Source organism: Cydia amplana, chromosome Z (assembly GCF_948474715.1).
Source record: "Cydia amplana chromosome Z, ilCydAmpl1.1, whole genome shotgun sequence".
NCBI classification, from domain to species: Eukaryota; Metazoa; Arthropoda; class Insecta; order Lepidoptera; family Tortricidae; genus Cydia; species Cydia amplana.
The window spans coordinates 37,623,421-37,642,453 of record NC_086096.1 but is presented as its reverse complement, the minus strand read 5'-3'; the positions used below and the strand labels follow the sequence as shown (position 1 = coordinate 37,642,453).

Genomic DNA, 19,033 nt, shown 5'->3' with positions numbered 1-19,033 from the left:
CGAAAGAGTTCTTCCAGTATGTACTTGTCATAACCTCAATTTTTAGTAATGTTTACCATCAACGAGCATGATTGTACATTGTAGGCCCCTTAGCTTTGCTTATTCTTATTTAATATATTGGTATTTAATGGTGACAGCAGAAATATCTCTTGAAACAGAAACGATTCAGATTGAAAACCAAATGAAAACAAATAAGGTGACGGCTGTCATTCACGATCCACATTCCACAGATAAAACACAGATGACACGCATTTTGGAATTATTCGAACACAGTGTTGCTAACCCGCGATTTTTCAAATTTGCCGCCTTTTACTACTGACAAGATTTGGTTGACGGACTTTATTATGGATGTTTGAAATGACAATAGAATGATTGAGCGAGCGGTCTCAGTGAGTCTGGCAGCACCGCCCGTCGCTGCCAAACCTGCCATTTTATTTCGGCTGAGTTTTGTTGTCATAATATTTTAATGAAATTATAAAATAATCTTTACATAATAACTTTAATAGTACAACGTGGCACAACGTGATAGTACAATTTATTTTTTAGAAGTTTTAATTCAAAATATTTGGTTAAAATTTGTTTACATATCCCGTTAAGTGGTTCATTGTTTCAAGGATACAATCGAAAAGAAAGAGGTATCCGCATCTCGCAGGGGCTCGTGATGTCATAAATTGGTGAGTACAGAACTATTAACGGATTAAGCGTCATTATAATACAGTCTCCGCTGCACTCGTGAGTCGGCCAGCATCGTTCGAGTATTCAATTGATTTTAATTACTTTTCTCGCGAGTGCAAGGGGCATGGACCAGTGCCAAGTCGGCCGTTCGAACGTAACTAAACTGAATGCGTAATTAATGCGTGATCCGTGTTGATAAAACTGGTAATTTTACAAGAATCGCGTGTTGTGCCTGTTACTTGTAAGTAGTTTGTTTATGGATGCATGCTTATACAATGCCCAAGTCAGTTAAAGGGTAAAAAAGTTATAATCATTGAGCCTGTGCGTTATTCATGTGCGCGCGATTGTCATGTGCTGATAAAATGGTATGAATGTTATCTTTATTTTTAACTGTTTCTTACAAAATACTGTCAACTCTTCCGGTCTATAATTAGATATTTCAAATGAAGCATTTCAAATATGTTTGAGTAAGCATATTGCATGGAATATAGGAAGTTTAGTTAGAAACATTAAACTATACTCAAGCAGGTACATCTGTTTCCATGGTAATGATGATCACAATAACCAGTAGCATAAAAATTCCTTTATTATGATTTTTTTATAGTGCATGTTTCTGTTATTTCTTTTGTATTTAATGGAAATTAATGTTGCATTTAAAAACAAGTATTGTTTCTATAATACTTATTCTTCAATCCATTTTGTAGCACTCTTCTTTCAAAAGCTCTTTCTTACTCTCCATATAAAAATCTTATTGGTTGGTATTAAAGACTTAATTTTGAAGGAGTAATAGTAGGAAATGCATTCTCTTACCTTTCTTCTTGCACCATTTTTATAACATCTCTGTTTAGCTCTATGGTTGACTGGTAGAGAATGCCTTTAGGCATTAAGTCCGCCATTTGTACATTTTATTTGTATTTTGTGCAAAATTAATAAAATAATAAAAAAGCCTTTTATTTCTGGTTTTAATAACATGGATTTTAAAATATTAGTAACTTAGCTTATTTTGTGCAATAAAGTTTAAATAAATAAATATATGCAACCTATAAACATTGACATATATCTCAGGAAGGGCTTTACGGGCACTATAAATGGTACTAGTTTAGCGGTGTCACTCACGAATTCGAGCCAATCATGCAGTGTAACGCAACTAGTTCCATCAATCGCGCGCGTGATGCGAACTCATCAACCAATCACAAAGTAGTGGTGTCACACTGCTGTACTGGCCCCATTCATGCTCCATTCTTATTGCCCGTAAGGCCAGTCCCTACATATTGGTTGTCAATGCCTACAAGTGATTTGTTTTAATAACAGTTTTCTGAAATTGTTAAAAAAATTATGCAATTGCGATTCTATGCTCTGCCAGCATGAAACAATAATTAATTAGGGTGAATGTACCAGTTACACAACTTGTATTCAATAAAATCACCAAGAAAAAATCTCCAACAGCTGCAAATCTTCAGAAAATTCGCGTTTGTATGAGACAACGTAGAGAATTTCGTGGAATGCTCCTATATCTATGTGTACTCTGAAAGAAATTCCTTATCATCTATCACGAACGCCCTAGGCCCGTAAGTTTAAGTTCAATACCCTCTACGCGCGTACCATTATTAACTAACAATCGTAAACCTTATCACAAGGAAATAAGACCCACCAATGGTCAGTCAAGTGCTGTTGAGAGGGTAGTACTCCATATAAACGTAGTCCCCATTTTCCTTCCTGGATATTGACATTATTAGATCTCTTAAGATTAAGAATAATACTCAAGATCCGTCAGACAATAATAGTCCGTATGTCATCGTGTTAGGAACCAGTACGTAGGTGTTAATTTGTAAAGGCGATCACCTGCTCTCCTAATTGATAAATGACCTCCTTTCTAAATAACTGTTAACACCCACACCGAGTCAAAGATACCTATTATATGCGAATCTACGTACATGCGATGAAAACAACGGTATTACAATACGTAATAGACATGATCGCTTTAACTAGGCCCAAAAGAAAAACAGTCTGACAGAATAGGATTCCGATTACCCACCCTTTGCCCTTTTGGTACGAAAACCTAAAAACAAGTGAATTCTTTCAAATTCTATTCAAAACAACCATTGAACTATACGAATAAAACCGGCATAGAGAACCAGCATTTTGCAGCAGCAGCAGTATTTTGCGCCATGAGTTGTTGTTGTCAACAAACCATAGAAGCGGGGCGTGAATCTCGCGATCTAAACGCGTAAGCGCCATGAATTTTTACGGCGCTTACGAAGTTTTGGTCGCGTGGTAGAGGTCAGGTTGCGATTGCGACACTTTCATTGTTCGGTATGGCTTCTCTATAGGAACAATAACTCAATGAAAAGATCTGAGACATTAAAATAATGAACTGTACTTAATATTATTTCTTAATACAGAGTCCTTTTATACTAAATGTTTTCTAAGATACGGGCATTAAGTATATAAGCAATTAAAAGGTATGTAATAGCTTAATAAGTGATGAATCATTTGTCCCAACAAGGATACCAACAACATTAACTGATGAGCTTATGACTAAACTATTAGTAATAAATTCATTTGCATTACTAGGAATCGTCTGTCACAAACATAGTGTTAGATAATTTCATTTCGTTGTGTTTCGGTGGATCGTTTTCCGTTTTTCGTCTTTAAACAGCAAAATATGAAAATAAGTTTTTTGTCAAAACGCCTCTATATTGTTAGGACATTAGAGTGCGTGTTCAAATATTGTGAACACCTTGTCCGCTCCGATATATTTGATGGCGACTGTACCAAAGTCCATAATACATTATTAGTATTGGTTTACCGATACTTTTGTAATTAAGCTTAGATATTGTGTTGTAATTACCTGAATAAAAATAAAATAAATAAATAATAATGTCACATAGATAATGTTCCTCATTCTCTAAAGCGGGATAAAACGTTTACCCGCGCATAGTATACATTGGCTCATTGAATTGAAACTAAGATAACATTATCAGTTAATGTTAATTATTACGTAACTTCAGTTTAAAAGTTTATATCAAACCGGCTACGTTCACACACAAGCGGTCCTGTTTAGTAGAACCATAGAAAAAATAATAGTACTAATAATAGTAGTTAGTCTTCTGTATCTAGATACAGAAGACTCACTCTCTTCTGTAACAAAACGCTTCTATTACGACAGATATGACCGCTAGGTGGCGCAAGTGCGAGCAGGCGTCCGTTCTGTAGCGGTGCGCGGCAACTACTATAGCTAAACACCAAAATTGGTGTAGGTCGCATGTACTTGTAGGTACTTGTAGCGACGCGCCGAAATCGCGGAGTGAGCCACGCCTGGTAGAACTCGTACCTTTCCTGATACACATTTGTATTTGCAATTAGTAAAGAACATAAACCCGGATGCAACGCAATTGAAATTAGTGTTCACACTCTCATAGTAGATTAGTACTGGATCACCAGTGGTCCTATACTCCATCTATTGAAGTGATCTGTGATAGTTTAATCTTCGCTCGATTCCGGCAACCCGTCTAGACGTCAATCTGTCCCAGGTTCAAACAGGCGTGTCTCCATAGGCTAGGGTGGGCGCTTACGCCTTTAAGGACGGCGGACAATAAAAGGTTTAGGTGAACTTTATTGACTGGGAACTCGGTGCGTCTCTGTTGTGTTTAATGCGATTGTGGAAACTATTAGATTCGGGTATAGTACAGTCAGCAGCAGAAGTTGCTAAGCGGGCGAGGTGTTCAAAATTACCTTGACGCGCTCTTATTCTCTTAACAATAAAGTCGCGTCAAGATCATTTTGAACACCTCGCTCGCTTAGCAACTTCTGCTGCTGACTGTATCTAGTAAAGCGACACTGTTTCTTTAGTGGACGGCGAAAATGTACACCCGAGGGCAATGAAATCATTTTTATAGTACATATTATGGTGCTAATTTACCTAATTTCGATAATATTCCACTTTTCGAAATAATCGCTACGCTCGATACGCTAAAAAATAATTTGTTTTTATAATAAAAGTATATTGTGCTAGCGCTACTTCTCTTTTCCCTGTGCTTTGCGAATTGTGCTCACTCGATTCATTATATAGCTCTTGTCCAAATGTTAAGTACTGAAAAACGATATTGATTTATATTAGCTACGAGAGCGATTGTGACTATGATTTGAACTCTTGTGTATACTAAATCGTACATAGTTTAAACAACTAACGTTGCGAGCTGCGTTTAGCCTTGACTACAAGTTGAGGTACAGTCGCCATCAGATATATCGGAGCGGCCAAGGTGTTCACAATATCTGAACACGCACTCTAACGCCCCGACAATAGAGGCGTGTTCAGATATTTGTGAGCGCCTTAGCCGCTCCGATATATCTAATGGCGACAGTACAATACAATTCTGGTCCGGCTCGAATGTGTAAGGCTGGCTAAACCTAATTGTTGACGCTTTCCCAGTTGATATTCATAGACAATCAATTTGCCTTCAGGAGTATACAAGCGTTGACCAGGTCAGACTTTTATATTGCTTTCATACCCATTATCAACTTTAAAGAAATTAGGATTGATTTACACCATAAGATCCACCACATTATAGCGTCTTTTGAGCGTCGACGTTTAGTCAGTGTTATGGAAAATGACGTGGCTGGGCAGTCGCGCCAACGTTGCGTCGAGCAGGGGCCATAGGGTTGGGGTGGCTTAGGGCCACAAAAAATAAATAATTACATAAACTGAACAAATTTCGTTACTTCCAGAACCCGAACGATGTAAAAATGTCGCGCGTACTCAGCGCTCTGAACGGGGCGCTGCCGGACTCGCGGCCGCTGCTCTCGCTCCAAATAGTCGAGACTGTCGCCAAGTGCCCCGCCGGCTATGTGGCCGTCAGCCGCACCTACGACGAGGACGCCGACGCCGGCCTGCTGCGGCAGAACGGGCTGTTCGGCAAGAAGCCCACTCACTACATCTGCCTGTCCAAGTCTGAGGGTGAGCTCTAAATAAACAAGTTCTCTCTAGATACCATAGGCTGTAGCCAAATGCCCCGGATATTGGCATTCAGTTCAGACACTGTGCTCGACCAAATGTGATGAACGGCCTTAATATACCGTTCGTCGCGCCGCGCGCCGCTTGCGTCCAGTCCGCGGCCCAAGTCTGAAGCTGAATGAATAAATATTCTGTGCAGTGCGCGCGTTGCACAGTTGCCATCAGATATATTGGAGCGGCCGAGGTGCTCAAAATACCTGACAATAGAGACGTGTGCAGATATTTGTGAGCGCCTTAGCCGCTCCGTTATATCTGATGGCGACTGTACGGGGCGTATAATTTACTTTTTTCTACTCCCGTACTTTTACTTGTCATTTAAAAGGTCGTACACACACCTTTAAACCCCTATGTTATAGTTGTCAAGACAAGTCTTTATTCTATTCCCCAAAAAAGTATTTGTGCATACACGCAGTATCTTTTTGGTACTTTTACGATACTTCGTGTAATCACCATTTAAAAAATATTGTATGAAATACATTGTTGCCAACCTAATTTTAATTGTCATCTCTGACAGATGAGTACTAACTAGTAGAAACCATAAAATTGCTTCAGAAGTCAGAAACGCGCATGTGACACCCGTAATATAGCAAGATCCATAGACTACGAACACCGCTTAGCGTTGCTTGTTAGTCTCCATAGGCTACTGTGGCCAAAATCGAGAAAAAAACTGTCCAAAATTGTAATTTAACTAAGAGCAAGTACCAGGGCCTCATGAGTTACAAGAAGGTGTCGCTGACCAACCAGCCGGTCGTGGGGCGCGGGGCGCGGTGGCCGGGTCGCGTATCTTAGCTATATACTTTTGGTTTGTTTACCTACATATATGTCCTATATGATTCCACTTATTTAAAGTATTATTTTTGTTGAATGAAAAATATTTGTTAAATTTACAAAAAAATTTCAAAGTAAGTGCTTGGTCGTAGAAAAAGTATTGTATGCAACGTTGTTTAACTGAGTCAAAAAATACTCGTGGCGTCTTTATTAACAATTTTCGGCTTCGCCTCAAATTGTTACTCACGCCACTCGCCTTTTTTGACCCCTCTTAAACAACGGTTGCATAAAATACTATATCGATATCGGAACTGTCATTAAATTTTGCTTTCTAGAGTCCCATGTCTGACAACAACGTTTTTCCTTTGTTCCAGGCGTCCCAGGCTACGTGATGGACGGTATAGCGGTGGTCGGCGAACGCGAGGCGGCCCCGGCTGGCTACAGCGTGGCCGGACGGGCGGGCAAGCGGCGTCTATGTACGCGAGTGTCAAGGTACGTTTGCTCTTATCCATGCATTCTCCTTAACACCTTCACTGCCAAGAACCCGCTAGGTGGGTTCATTTTGTAATAAAAGTGGGGCACTTATGATACTGAAAGTACCTATTAACTGCAGTGAGTTCAGCCAGCAGAGGTTTGAAAAATCGCAGCGCTTTTGCTGATGTTGGTGACCTCACGGTACCCTAATACGCTAACTGGTAGTATATTCTCTCAGACAAAAACTAGTACCCACGCCAATTACTGGGATTAGTTGCCAAGCGGACCCCAGGCTCCCATGAGCCGTGGCAAAATGCCGGGACAACGCGAGGAAGATGATGATATTCTCTCAGACATTCTGAAATTTACTACAGTATAATAAAATTCGTGTCTCTGACTTTCGCAACAACTAATACATTATTTTACAGTACATATGGGGCTACTTTTCCGCACTAGTGCGTAAAATAGCACTTTTCGTGCGTATGTCGAAACTTTAAAGTGCCATATGTACTGTAAAACGTTGTTCGATACACGTGCGAATAAGTAATTCGCAACTCGTGTCGACTTAAAACACTCCCTTCGGTCGTGTTTTAATTTATCGCCACTCGTTTCGAATTTCCTCTTTTTCGCACTTGTATCGAAAATAACTATTAATATTCAGAGGTGCGGCAGAGCCGCGCTTGCCACCCGTGACGGACGTGATCGTATGCTCGCGGATGCGGCAGGCGCCGCGAGGATTCATTTTAGCTGGGTGAGAACACTTGTCATTTCACTGAGGCTATATAAAGGACTGTGTAGGTTATGAAGCTTTTTTGGACTGATTTGAAAAAGAAAAAAAAAACATATATCTTCCATTTCACTTCAGTGATGGAACATAGAAAACACTTTGATTCAACAATACAACTTTAGTATTAACATATGCAGTTGACATATGGAAATCGCCACATGAATACTAAAACATATTGTTGTGTTTAATCAAAATATGTTTTGTTTCGCCACTGAAGTAAAGAAAAATATCGATTATCTTTTCTTGTTGCTGCAATGTCACTGTGTATGCTAACAAAGTTACCCTAAGGTAAGGAAGAGATCGCTTGCAGCGATAAGACCGCCTGTTGCTACCTTCATCTGTTTTGAATTTGTTTTGTATGTGACGCAATACAGAATATTTAGTTACTTACTGTTACATTTTGGTGCCGTGACCAGGATAATCATCATGAGCTTACACACAATTCTGTGCCTTATTGACAGTGAGATAAACGGCAAGATGGTGTGCTACAAAGTCGGCGACGGCAGCGTCGAGTCCTCGCCGACGCACACACAGAACGAGTACGAGAACGTCGTCTCCAACACTACTCCTGAGGCCAATAGAAGGTAAGTTTATCACAACATTTTCATATATACACAATCCTAAAAACTCACACATACTCGTAATACAATACAATACAATACTCTTTAGTGCGCATTTCTTGGCAATGTATCTTAAAATATACATCAATTTACATCCTTTTTTTGTATTTTTTTCTAAGAGTAGTTTTTTCTTTATCAGGCGCAAGCGAGGCTTGATCTCACGATTTATTTTTATTTCTCAAGAAAAGGGTTTAGTATGATGGTTATTAAAAGAATGCTGAGCAGAGAAATAAATATGCTTGGATTTTATTAGGTAAAATATTGCTCAATTCTAACCCATTTACCTTTGACTAAGAACTTTCTTCAAACTAAAAATCTAATTGAAAGTACATTGTAATGTAAACGAAAACATAATGATCCGTGGCATTTTTCACGGTTCAACAATGAAACAATGGAATCGCTTTTGGACCGCCCTTTCAAAATTATATACGGTGGTAGTACCAGCAGCAAATCAGTACAATACTCGGGTTGTACTGATTTGCTTCATTGAGGGTCGGTTGCGCCAAACCAATTTTATTGTTTTAATAACAAAACTTCCATGAAACACAGATTTACGCGTTTTTTGTAGTCTGTGCGGAAAGAATGGGGCCCGATACATTCTACTCCTCTTCTCTTTCCGAACAGACTATGGGAATTTTTGAAGCAATTTATCGTCATAAATTATTGTGTAGTTTTACGGTAAGCAAGAAATAATTATACTTGTAGAACCGGTGACCGCATTGTCAGAAACCATTCTTTGGTTAAACATTCATTATATTTTGGCCGACACTGGCCGAAACTAAAAATTCGGTCTAACACTAACACAGGACATCCATTGATTAAATAATTATCGTTACAACTTTTTTTGTTTTTGAAATTGTTTTTTCTTTTGAGGTGTGCACTAAACAGTATTTTATCTATCTATTTTCTAACAATAATTAAATGGGTATGTGAACTTAATACTGTTAAAGGCGTAATCCTGAATGTATAATATGTTGCTTATATTTATTTATGTAGGCATGTAATGTTTAAATGTTGTTTATTTCCAGTTCTATATCTTCGAAACTGTATCATGACATCTTAGTCTGGACAAATAGGTATATCTGTCGCCTGAGTTTGACGTTTTCGAATTTGCTAATGGTTTTCATCAACTAACATTAATCATCTGTGGGATGGATCCCACTGCAGCGCTATCCTTGTCCAACAAAAGTACTTAAAGACGCTAAGCAGGAAGAGTTTCGTACATGGACCCGCCTGTTCCTATCTCTATCGCACGCGCATAATTATATTGCTATCCCGCCCGTGATGCCGGCGGTCAATACAACTGTGCGAGCGGGACAGCAATATAATTATGCGCGTGCGATAGAGATAGGAACAGGCGGGTCGATGTACGAAATTCTTGGTACTTAGCGTCCTTATACTTTATCTCTGCAGCTGACTATTCATTTTGAAACGACTTGTTGTTGTTTGGGGTTGTTGGCTTATGACTTATTACTGAGACCATGATATTACGTTACACACTCCATCAAAGATAATGTTTTTGGACGAAAATACCATAACTTGAGTTTCTTGTGTTTATTTTTGCTTGAAATCAACTACAAAATCTACCAGTTTTAACACTGACAAACACGATAGCGTGTGTTTAACTTGCTTTACAGATGTAGTGCATAATTATTTTCCATCGTATTTTCACGGAAACCTTGCAACAAGTACTGACATTGACTGAACTAGCATGACAAATACGAATGTTTCCGAGAAAATACGATGAAAAACAATTATGAACTACATCTGTATATGCATCTCGCTCGTACTCGAATATTAGTGCGAGCGTGATGTATCGAAAGTATGTTACGCAGGCGTTAGCGTTTATGTCAATGCGAAACTGGTGGTAGCTACACTGGTCTACTTGCGATGGAGTGAAGTATTTCAATACTATGCGTCTTTAATCCATACTAAAATGCCATTGATTTCAGACTGCGAGCGGTGCCCGAGAGGCCTCCGAAGCTGTCCCCGATCATATCCGACTTGAAGAACATGAATGTGAGCGCGTACCCCAACATCGAGGACTTCACCACGGGCCACGATTACGAGGCCCTGAGTCCGTCCTACAACATCAAGCCGGCGAGGCCGGCGCCCAGGTACACTTCTGTTGTACTAGTTCGTGAATGGAACGCCATTTTGGGACAAATAACAATAGGCTACATGACTAATTTTTTTTGTTGTATCAATCGATCGGGTTTGTGTTTAGGATCAAATGTCTATATGGGACCCATTGCATTAAAGTAACACAAAAGTCAGAAATTGTAGTCAAAGTCCGACAGTCGCACTTCACTCGCGAAACGCCCTATACAAAACGGCCAGAGGCCGTGACGTCATCGCCCATCTTGTAGTATGGACAAAACAAGAAAATTGCGTTTTTGTCGGTGAAATATTGCGTTTATGTATATAGTTGCTATACAATATTTTTTGGATGAAATGTAAGGAATCGAATGGTACCCTTACTTTTATCGTTTTTGGAAGTTAAAAAAAACTTAAATTTTGAAACTTTCAGGTCCTGTAATTTTTCAATATTTTATTTTAATATCCACATTATTGTGATAAATTGCTCGTTTGCTATCTATTTTACTAGATTTTGTTATAAAATTCAACATGTGTCATCATCCCTATTAGAAACTGATATCCCGTGCAAATCATGTATTCGACCGCTAGTTCAGTCTCCATTTTCCGTACAAGTAAGCTACTTTTGTCAGATCGGATTGTTCGATGTCGTTCTAATGTATTGTAGCTGACAGTACTTGCCTTTGACCTTATGAAATCCGATTTATCTTTTACGGGGGTTGACGTGTTAGGTACCTTATTCGTTTGTGCAGACGTACCCGGTTCTGGTTCTAGGTTCTTTACGAGACTATTGCAATGTACCTATCTATGTATGTTTTTACGGTCAAATCTTGTAAGTTAAATTTAACCCACCTACCGACTTCCAACGAAGCTGAAAATTTGCATACGTATGTAAATCGAATGACAATGCAATATATGGTACGATGATGGAGACACGAGGTGGCCATATAAACTGTGATAAAACAACTCAACCTAATTGTGTTTGGGGTTTTTAGAATTGTCTCGATGAGTATTAGTTGCCTGTGGAAAGAAAAGTACAGTCAGCACTAAAAGCTTGTGCCAAAAATGAAATTTTAGTAAACAAGTATAATTGTACTTATATGTGGTGACCTCGTGGTGTTTACGAGAGGGGTAGAGAGGTTATTAAATTAAACACGTGCGCTCTCTTAAGGTGACGGTAGAGGTGGGTAAATTTTCAGATTCTGTCAATTTACCCCATTTCACACACAAGCGCACTTCACGCACACTACCTCACTTTACTGGGACAGGTCACTGACCCATCAAGTTTTTTTTAAGATAGCGTTTTGAGTTTAGTGGCCTCCTTTTAGGAAAAGCGTTCCATTGAAAGAAGAAAGAGAAACAATACATTTAATCTTGCTTTCCTTGTCTGTTCATGTCACACGTGACGTATTTAAATTCTAATAATTCATTTGGTTGTTGACAATTTTCTACATTATGGCTTTGTCGAGATACGCGTTTTCTAAAGTTAAACCGAATAAAACCAGATGTCATTAAGTCAGATGTAAAATTTTATTTACTACTCTATACGACTTTTCATAAGGCTCAAAATCAATTAAATGAGAATTTAAATAAATAAAGTTCCGGCAGGGTGCAAAATTTAATTAAGGCGGACAAAATAAAATTTGAAAATATATGGAAACAGTGTTGGCTAATGTACCCCTAATATCTTTACCGATTTACTTTTATGTGGTATATTCGCCTTTTGTTTCACTATTAAATTAATACAATTAAAATAAAAAATATTATACCGGTATTCCACCGGTATTATTTCAGTGCTGAAGCGATTATCTTCGATCGTAGCCTTGATAATGTAGGTGTTGATAGTTACTTACGGCGGTAGGAGCGGCAATGAACCCCGTGCGGAGTAGAACGTGAGGTGCGTTGGGATAAGTGCATATATCTACTTATAATTCTTTGGCTGGTTGGTAACCCTCTATATTTTATTTTTTGTTTTACTGTTATTAGGTTAAGGGAGTTTTAGGGAGTGAAAAAAAAATGATTTTCGTTTTATGCGCTCGCGTGATTGCCGATGGATTATAATTAGACAAAAGAACTTGTTTTCCACGCATCGAATGTAGATCCCTATGACACTTCCTCCAAGTCTTCTCCAATAATGTTTATACCGTATTTTAATTACCTACCTTAAATGTTACATTTCTAAATATTTTTTTGTGCTATACATACTTCAAAAAAATCGCTGGAGGCCTAGCGGTAAGAGCGTGCGAATTGCAATTCCGGCTCGTACCAATGAGTTTTTCGGAACTTATGTACGAAATATCATTTGATATTTACCAGTCGCTTTTCGGTGAAGGAAAACATCGTGAAAAAACCGGACTAATCCCAATAAGAGCCTAGTTTACCCCCTATGGGTTGGAAGGTCAGATGGCAGTCGCTTTCATAAAAATTAGTGCCCACGCCAATTTATGGGATTAATTGCCAAGCGAACCCCAGGCTCCCTTGAGCCGTGTCAAAATGCCGGGACAACGCGAGGAAGATGATGATGATGTGACACATACTTCCAAAAAAATCTACAAATATTTTACGTGACAACTGCTTATAAGTAAATATTATGTAGGTACACTTATAAAGTATAAAGTAGAAAATATCTTATAGGTACATAATATAAAAACCGATCATGTACGAGTAGGATTCACTATGGGTTCCACAGTTACACATTTTTATTGCATATTTTTTGTTTAAGACCAACTCACCTATTATAGGACATAGGTCTTCCATTAATCTTTTGGCGTTGAACTATTTTTTGTATATGTATTTATGTAATACAATTCTGAGTTAGGTTATGGTACATTTTTGCTCACCTACTTATAATTATGTATTATATCTGATATGTCACATGATACCAAAAATCGCCGCAAAGTTAAAAGTTCATTTATTTACGTTACTCATCTTCGGATCACCGACTTACTACTTCCTTACTTGACATATGTGTACTAAATTTCAATTGAACTAGTCCAGTAGTTACGGTGAAAATTGGCTTTAACAAAATGGCAGACACACGAGTGATCTTATAAGGGAGATTATTTTCCTTGAGTGAATGGTATGCATTTACCCCAATGCACCTCACGTTCCACGCGGCGCGGCGTAATCTGGCCCCTATTTCACCACGGTGACAGGTACGACAAAAACATCACTGTTATTGACGCCATAGGCATCCATGGACTACAGTTACCGCTAACACTGATTTAAACTTTCACGATTTTTACACATTATTAAATTGTACAACGGAACCGCAAAACGTTCAAGCGGATAAACAAGACCAAGTGCGGGTAGTTCGAAAAACTCGCGCGGTTAGAAGATGCTGATGTCAACTTAAGCCAGTCTTCTCCGAGACCACGGGGACAACGCCGTCCTCGAAACGTCGGAGGTAAATCTTAAAACTTAGATACGCGATTAAGTCCCGTTGTACAATTTAATAATACAGTTACCGCTTAACCTCGGGCGGGCCGTATTCGTGTTTGCCACCGTCATTGTACCTATTATTAAAAAAAAACTTTATTATATCGGATAAAACAGACATTTCTCTCGCGAAAAAATCTTGTGACAATTGTCACAAGATTTTTCAAAGAATTTTCGGTAAGTCTTGACAGGAAATGAGTTCTGTGTCGCAATTTCGATACAGTTGCCGTGTTTCTTGTGACAATTGTCATTAGCTTCGCAAAATAAGAATTTTTTAGTGGCAATATAATGGAGTTTATTTATTTATTAAAATGTTGATGGCAAACAAGCACATCGCCCGTCCGATGGTAAGCGGTTACCGTAGCCTATGGAGGCCTGTGACGTCAGCAACAGTGATGTCGACAACTGTCGCACCTGTCACCGTGGTCGTGGTGAAATAGGGGCCAGTAAGTACCTAATAATCGCAGTGGTCTTAAGTGTCACAGACCCTACTGGCGCTTAAGTCCTTTATGACAATTTCTGCCTATTTTAAATTGTTCAAAAAAAAAAGAAACCGAATAATTATATCGGACTACCAAATTTTCACGAGAATCAGTTGAGAAATGTGATATGCAAAGGAGAAGAATTCGGACATACGAAAGCATTTTTGCCCAAGTTGAAACGGAGACCTTCGCCAACGCTCGGTCAATGATGGTTTAGGTACAGCTAGCTGCAGAGAAAAGGTACCACCCCTGCATACAATTATCTATCTGGTCGTACCTTTTCTCTGCAGCTGACTGTACACCTATAAAAATGGTTGTCCCTGCTGTAATTTTATACCGGTACCGTACTTTGTATTTCAACCGGTATAGTTTTACCTTCAAAACGAACCGGTATTGATAAATAATAACGGTACCATACCGCTTATACCGTAAAGAAAGCATGATCTGCATGATGCAGTCTCTGCTATGCACAATTATTGTGTGGACAAAATTCTTATAATCATCGAAACATACATACCTACGCACATAATGTCATTGAAATAAAACATTGTTATTTTATAGTAAATTTATATAATACTCGATATATACACATAACAATAACCAGACCGCAGCGGTATTAGCCTGTAAGCTTCATCTCTTGTCTCCAAATCCGCAAAAACTAGTTAGTACTAAATGCTGGTCTTGCTGTTATTTTATTCTTGAAGATTATGGCTTGTTTCTTGATTATTGAGAACAGCACGTAATCGCACACATATAGACGGAACGAACGGCAACAAAGTAGGTGTAGACACTAAGACTTTCAGGTATTAAACGAATTACGCTTCGTATTAATAGGTAAGTAATATTTAAATGAATATATAATATTCTCTAACGTAAATACAAGATTACAATTGACATCAAATGTCATTGACGTACAGAATCATATACTTTTTTTTAATGACGCAAAATTGATACCAGCATAATGAAAATCAATCCCAATCAGTAAAACGAGTCTTTAAACTTTTTTCATTTTAAGCGGGTTTTGAAGGAACAAGTTACTTAAATTCAATTGTAATCGTATTGTTTTAGGATAGTTTACTGCTGTTTTCGATCGTTACGACCTGTAAATAACAACAAATCAAATTTTAAATAAATTTATTTACCCTATTTTTTGAAATACAATTTATCTACTGGTATACATTTTCGTATGCGTATATGATGAAATGTCTAAATAATGTCAAAAACGAGCTACGACGAAGTACACGTCTGCTTCGATCCAAGGCCAGCGGCCATCTGACTCGAAGAAGAATTTTGAGTGATGTCGTCAATGTATGGAAATTGTACGAAAGTTTACATTTGGGATTGAATTTCTGTGTTGTATTTGTGAGTAAAAATATAAGTAGATAATAATTTGCTAGTTTAGTTATCTAGCTTTCAAAATCACACAACAACTCAATTACTGTTAAAGGCAAAACTGTAATGCGTGTTGCTCAAACGGAACTCCATATTTTGATTTTTGGATACTTTTAGTGTCGATTTGTAGAGAATTACAGCAAATAAAAAATATTATGCCGTGAAGAGCCGGTACACGGCTTTTTCGTGAACAAATTTACGTATAATTTAATGCAGTTATTAAACATTTCTTGAACAAATTGATTGCACAAAGTGAGCTCTAAATCGAAAACGTCATATACCGTCCCCTTAAATGGTCCGTTTACTACTAACTCAATAATCTCATCTGTCTCGCTATACTATACCACATTACAGGGGTAGTTGACAAAGAAAAATGTTTGACAATAACATTTTTCTTTGACGATACGTACAATTACATTACTATTACAATTAAGTACAATTAAGACCTTAAATGCTAGGTACAAAAAGTTTAGTTCGGTTTTTGTGAACTGTTTCATGTTTGTTACATTTTTGTATAATGACATTAGGTTCCTTATCTTCTAAAACAACATAAGGGCCGTCGTACAAACAGTCAAGTTTTCCACCGGCACTAACACTTTATCACCACACTTATATGTCACTGGATTAAGTTTTTTGTCGTATGCACTTTTACGGTCCATTTTCACTTTTAACAGGTTTTCGCGCGCATCTTTATGCGCCACTTGTAAACGGTACTTTAATTCTAAACTATAGTTATCAACATTATACAATGGTTCTACAAAATTACTTAATCTACTTGGAATTTCACAAGGTTTTCCGAACACTAGTTCGTATGGGGCATATTTGGTTACTGTGTGAACTGTATTGTTGTAACAAAAACACCAAAAGGGAAGCCAATGGCTCCATGTCTCAGGATGTTGGTTGCATTGTATATGTAAAAATGAACCTAAATTTGTATGTGAATTTTCTAATGCTCCTATTGTTTCGTGATGGTATGCTGTGGAATTTAATTTTTCAATTTCTAGTAATCTACATACTTCTGTCATGGTGGATGAAATAAATTCTGAACCCCTATCTGTTGTTATGCATTTTGGAATTCCAAACCTTAAAATAAAATTATTAACTAATGCTCTAGCTACTGTTTTAGTCTCCTTATTCGCTAATGGATACGCTTCCACGAATTTACTTAACTCACATTGTATTGTAAGTATATGTATAGTTATTACCGTTATCGTCCCTATCGACAGGATCAACTATATCTAAAAATATTTTCTCTAAGGCATAAGTTGCGGTGGTCGTCACCACCATAGGCTCTTTTGTGTGCCTTGAATGTTTCATTTTTTGTCATTTTTCACATGTTCGAACAAACTCTGTTACATCTCTATCTATTCCTGGCCAGTAAAAATTCCGTTTAATATTATTTGCAGTGAACGAATATTTACCATGGAAGTATTCTGTCCGCTCAATTATGACCCAACGTAAAGTATTCGATTGTAGGCGGTACTTACGAACTGTTCGATTGGCAACTTCAGTTCGACCGAGATGACAGTCAGTGACGGATGGCTAAATTGGTTTATAAAAACAACGTCTTTTTGTAATTAAGAATGTCTTCATGGGTCGTGAAGTGGTGCAGAAGTTATTTTAGTTCATACCAAGGACAGTGGAATCACTTTTCACGTGTAGTAAACAGATAACTTCAGTAAAATTTGGAATAAACATGACGACATTTTTTCAATACTACCGTGCTAAGCTAAAACGTAACAACTGCATACGACTTTCTTAACAACATACGACATTTTAAATTGCGAGGATAATAGGGATGGTGTTATGCCAAATGAAGTAGACAAGTAAGCAAAACGTCCCACGGTCGCCATGAGGTGACGAGAGGGGTAGAGAGGTTATAAAATTAAACACGTGCGCTCTCTTAAATGGTCCGTTTACTACTAACTCAATAATCTCATCTGTCTCGCTATACTATACCGCACGATGTGCACAGGCCTCCGTCAACGGAGTCCCCCGTGACGTCCCCGCCGCCCCCGAGCCGCAGGAAGGGCCCCGCGCCGCTCCCGCGCAACAACTACCAGACGCTGGGCGGGTACAGCGGGCTCGAGGGCGTGCCGTTCGTGCTCAACCCGAGGCTCAGGGGGCTGCCCGACGACGCTCTAGTGAGTGCTTTGTGAGAACCTGTTACACTCAATATGGCTAGTTATGTGCATATGTTATTTACGATACAAGTGCTAATTGGGTTGGCCGGTCGAAGTATTACGCCATCATGTCAATCCCTAGAAATATGTCAATTAATTGTTTTTTTAATGCCCTGGATGCCAGCCCTTTTAGCAAAATCTAATAGGAAAAGGGGCAAGCTATGATGGCGCCATCTATGCAAACCTTTGCCTGTTGCCAACCCCATTGCGTAATGTGCTTATTATAGCACAGGGTGTCGTAGTGGAGTTACAGTATATATGGCGCTAATTTACCGCCCTAGTGCGGTAACTAGCACTATACGTGCGTATGATGAAAATTTAAAGGGCCATATGTACTGTAAAACGTTGTACAATACACGTGCGAAAAGGTAATTCGCAACTCGTGTCGATTTAAAACATTCCCTTCTTTGGTATGAAAAATTTTGCCACTCGTTGCGAATTTCCTACGTTTTGCACTTGTATCATAATGTAATATTAACACATTCAGTGCCTGCGCTTTGCTACGCGCTACGAGCGTAGATAACATGGGAAAAACCGTATGTAGCGAAAAGCGACTACGGATAGTCCACCCGCGTGGTCGGTTGCTGGCAGTGAATGCGTTAATATCTATTATCTAAATCTCGCCAGTGAAGCTAAACAAAAGTGTAAAAATCTTTTGTCCAGTTACATTTTAATACTTTATTTACAGACTCAGTTTCCGATGATCAAGAAGCGTACTCGCTTCGAACTGGACCGGGACTACTCATACCCCTACACCGCGGAGCGGCAGACGTGAGACGACCGGAAAAGCACCTTAAACACGGGCATACAAGGCTCAGTTTGACATGGCGATAGCGGGGGTATCTTAGCGTATGAACTTTTTTTAAACAGGTGCTTATCTTACTCATTCACGGTGATGCCACAGACGTGAGACGACCAGAAAAGCACCTTAAACACGGGCATACAAGGCTCAGTTTGACATGGCGATCGCGGGGGTATCGTAGCGTATGAACTTTTTTCTAAACGGGTGCTTAATTGCTTATCTTACTCATTCGCGGTGATGCCACAGACTTGCGACAACCAGAAAAGCACCTTAAACACAGGCTCACAAGGCTCAGTTTGAT

The 19,033-nt window shown here is 38.7% G+C and overlaps 1 protein-coding gene across 3 annotated transcripts; it reads left to right on the top strand.

The window, feature by feature from the left end:
- Window positions 1-378: 378 nt before the first annotated feature.
- LOC134661067 (uncharacterized) lies at window positions 379-18,827 on the top strand. 3 transcript variants are annotated; one of them, XM_063516967.1, is made up of 9 exons: window positions 379-674; window positions 5,404-5,632; window positions 6,832-6,949; window positions 7,593-7,682; window positions 8,180-8,302; window positions 9,367-9,414; window positions 10,291-10,468; window positions 17,739-17,891; window positions 18,619-18,827. In XM_063516967.1, exons 2-9 carry the CDS (start codon window positions 5,422-5,424, stop codon window positions 18,703-18,705), a joined length of 1,008 nt encoding a protein of 335 aa, XP_063373037.1. In that variant the 5' UTR covers window positions 379-674; window positions 5,404-5,421; the 3' UTR covers window positions 18,706-18,827. The 3 variants fall into 3 exon arrangements, with proteins under 3 accessions (XP_063373037.1, XP_063373036.1, XP_063373038.1); XM_063516966.1 differs by having other exon boundaries at window positions 380-674; window positions 10,291-10,455; window positions 17,723-17,891; XM_063516968.1 differs by lacking the exon at window positions 9,367-9,414 and having other exon boundaries at window positions 381-674; window positions 10,291-10,455; window positions 17,723-17,891.
- Window positions 18,828-19,033: the final 206 nt, after the last annotated feature.

What these genes read in the sequence shown, in the direction of transcription:
- LOC134661067 (XM_063516966.1), top strand. Translation starts at nt 5,422, where the DNA reads ATGTCGCGCGTACTCAGCGCTCTGAACGGGGCGCTGCCGGACTCGCGG. An exon ending in CGAGGATTCATTTTAGCTGG is followed by an intron (nt 7,683 to 8,179) that starts GTGAGAACACTT and finishes CCTTATTGACAG; the next exon opens with TGAGATAAACGGCAAGATGG. An exon ending in ACTCCTGAGGCCAATAGAAG is followed by an intron (nt 8,303 to 9,366) that starts GTAAGTTTATCA and finishes GTTTATTTCCAG; the next exon opens with TTCTATATCTTCGAAACTGT.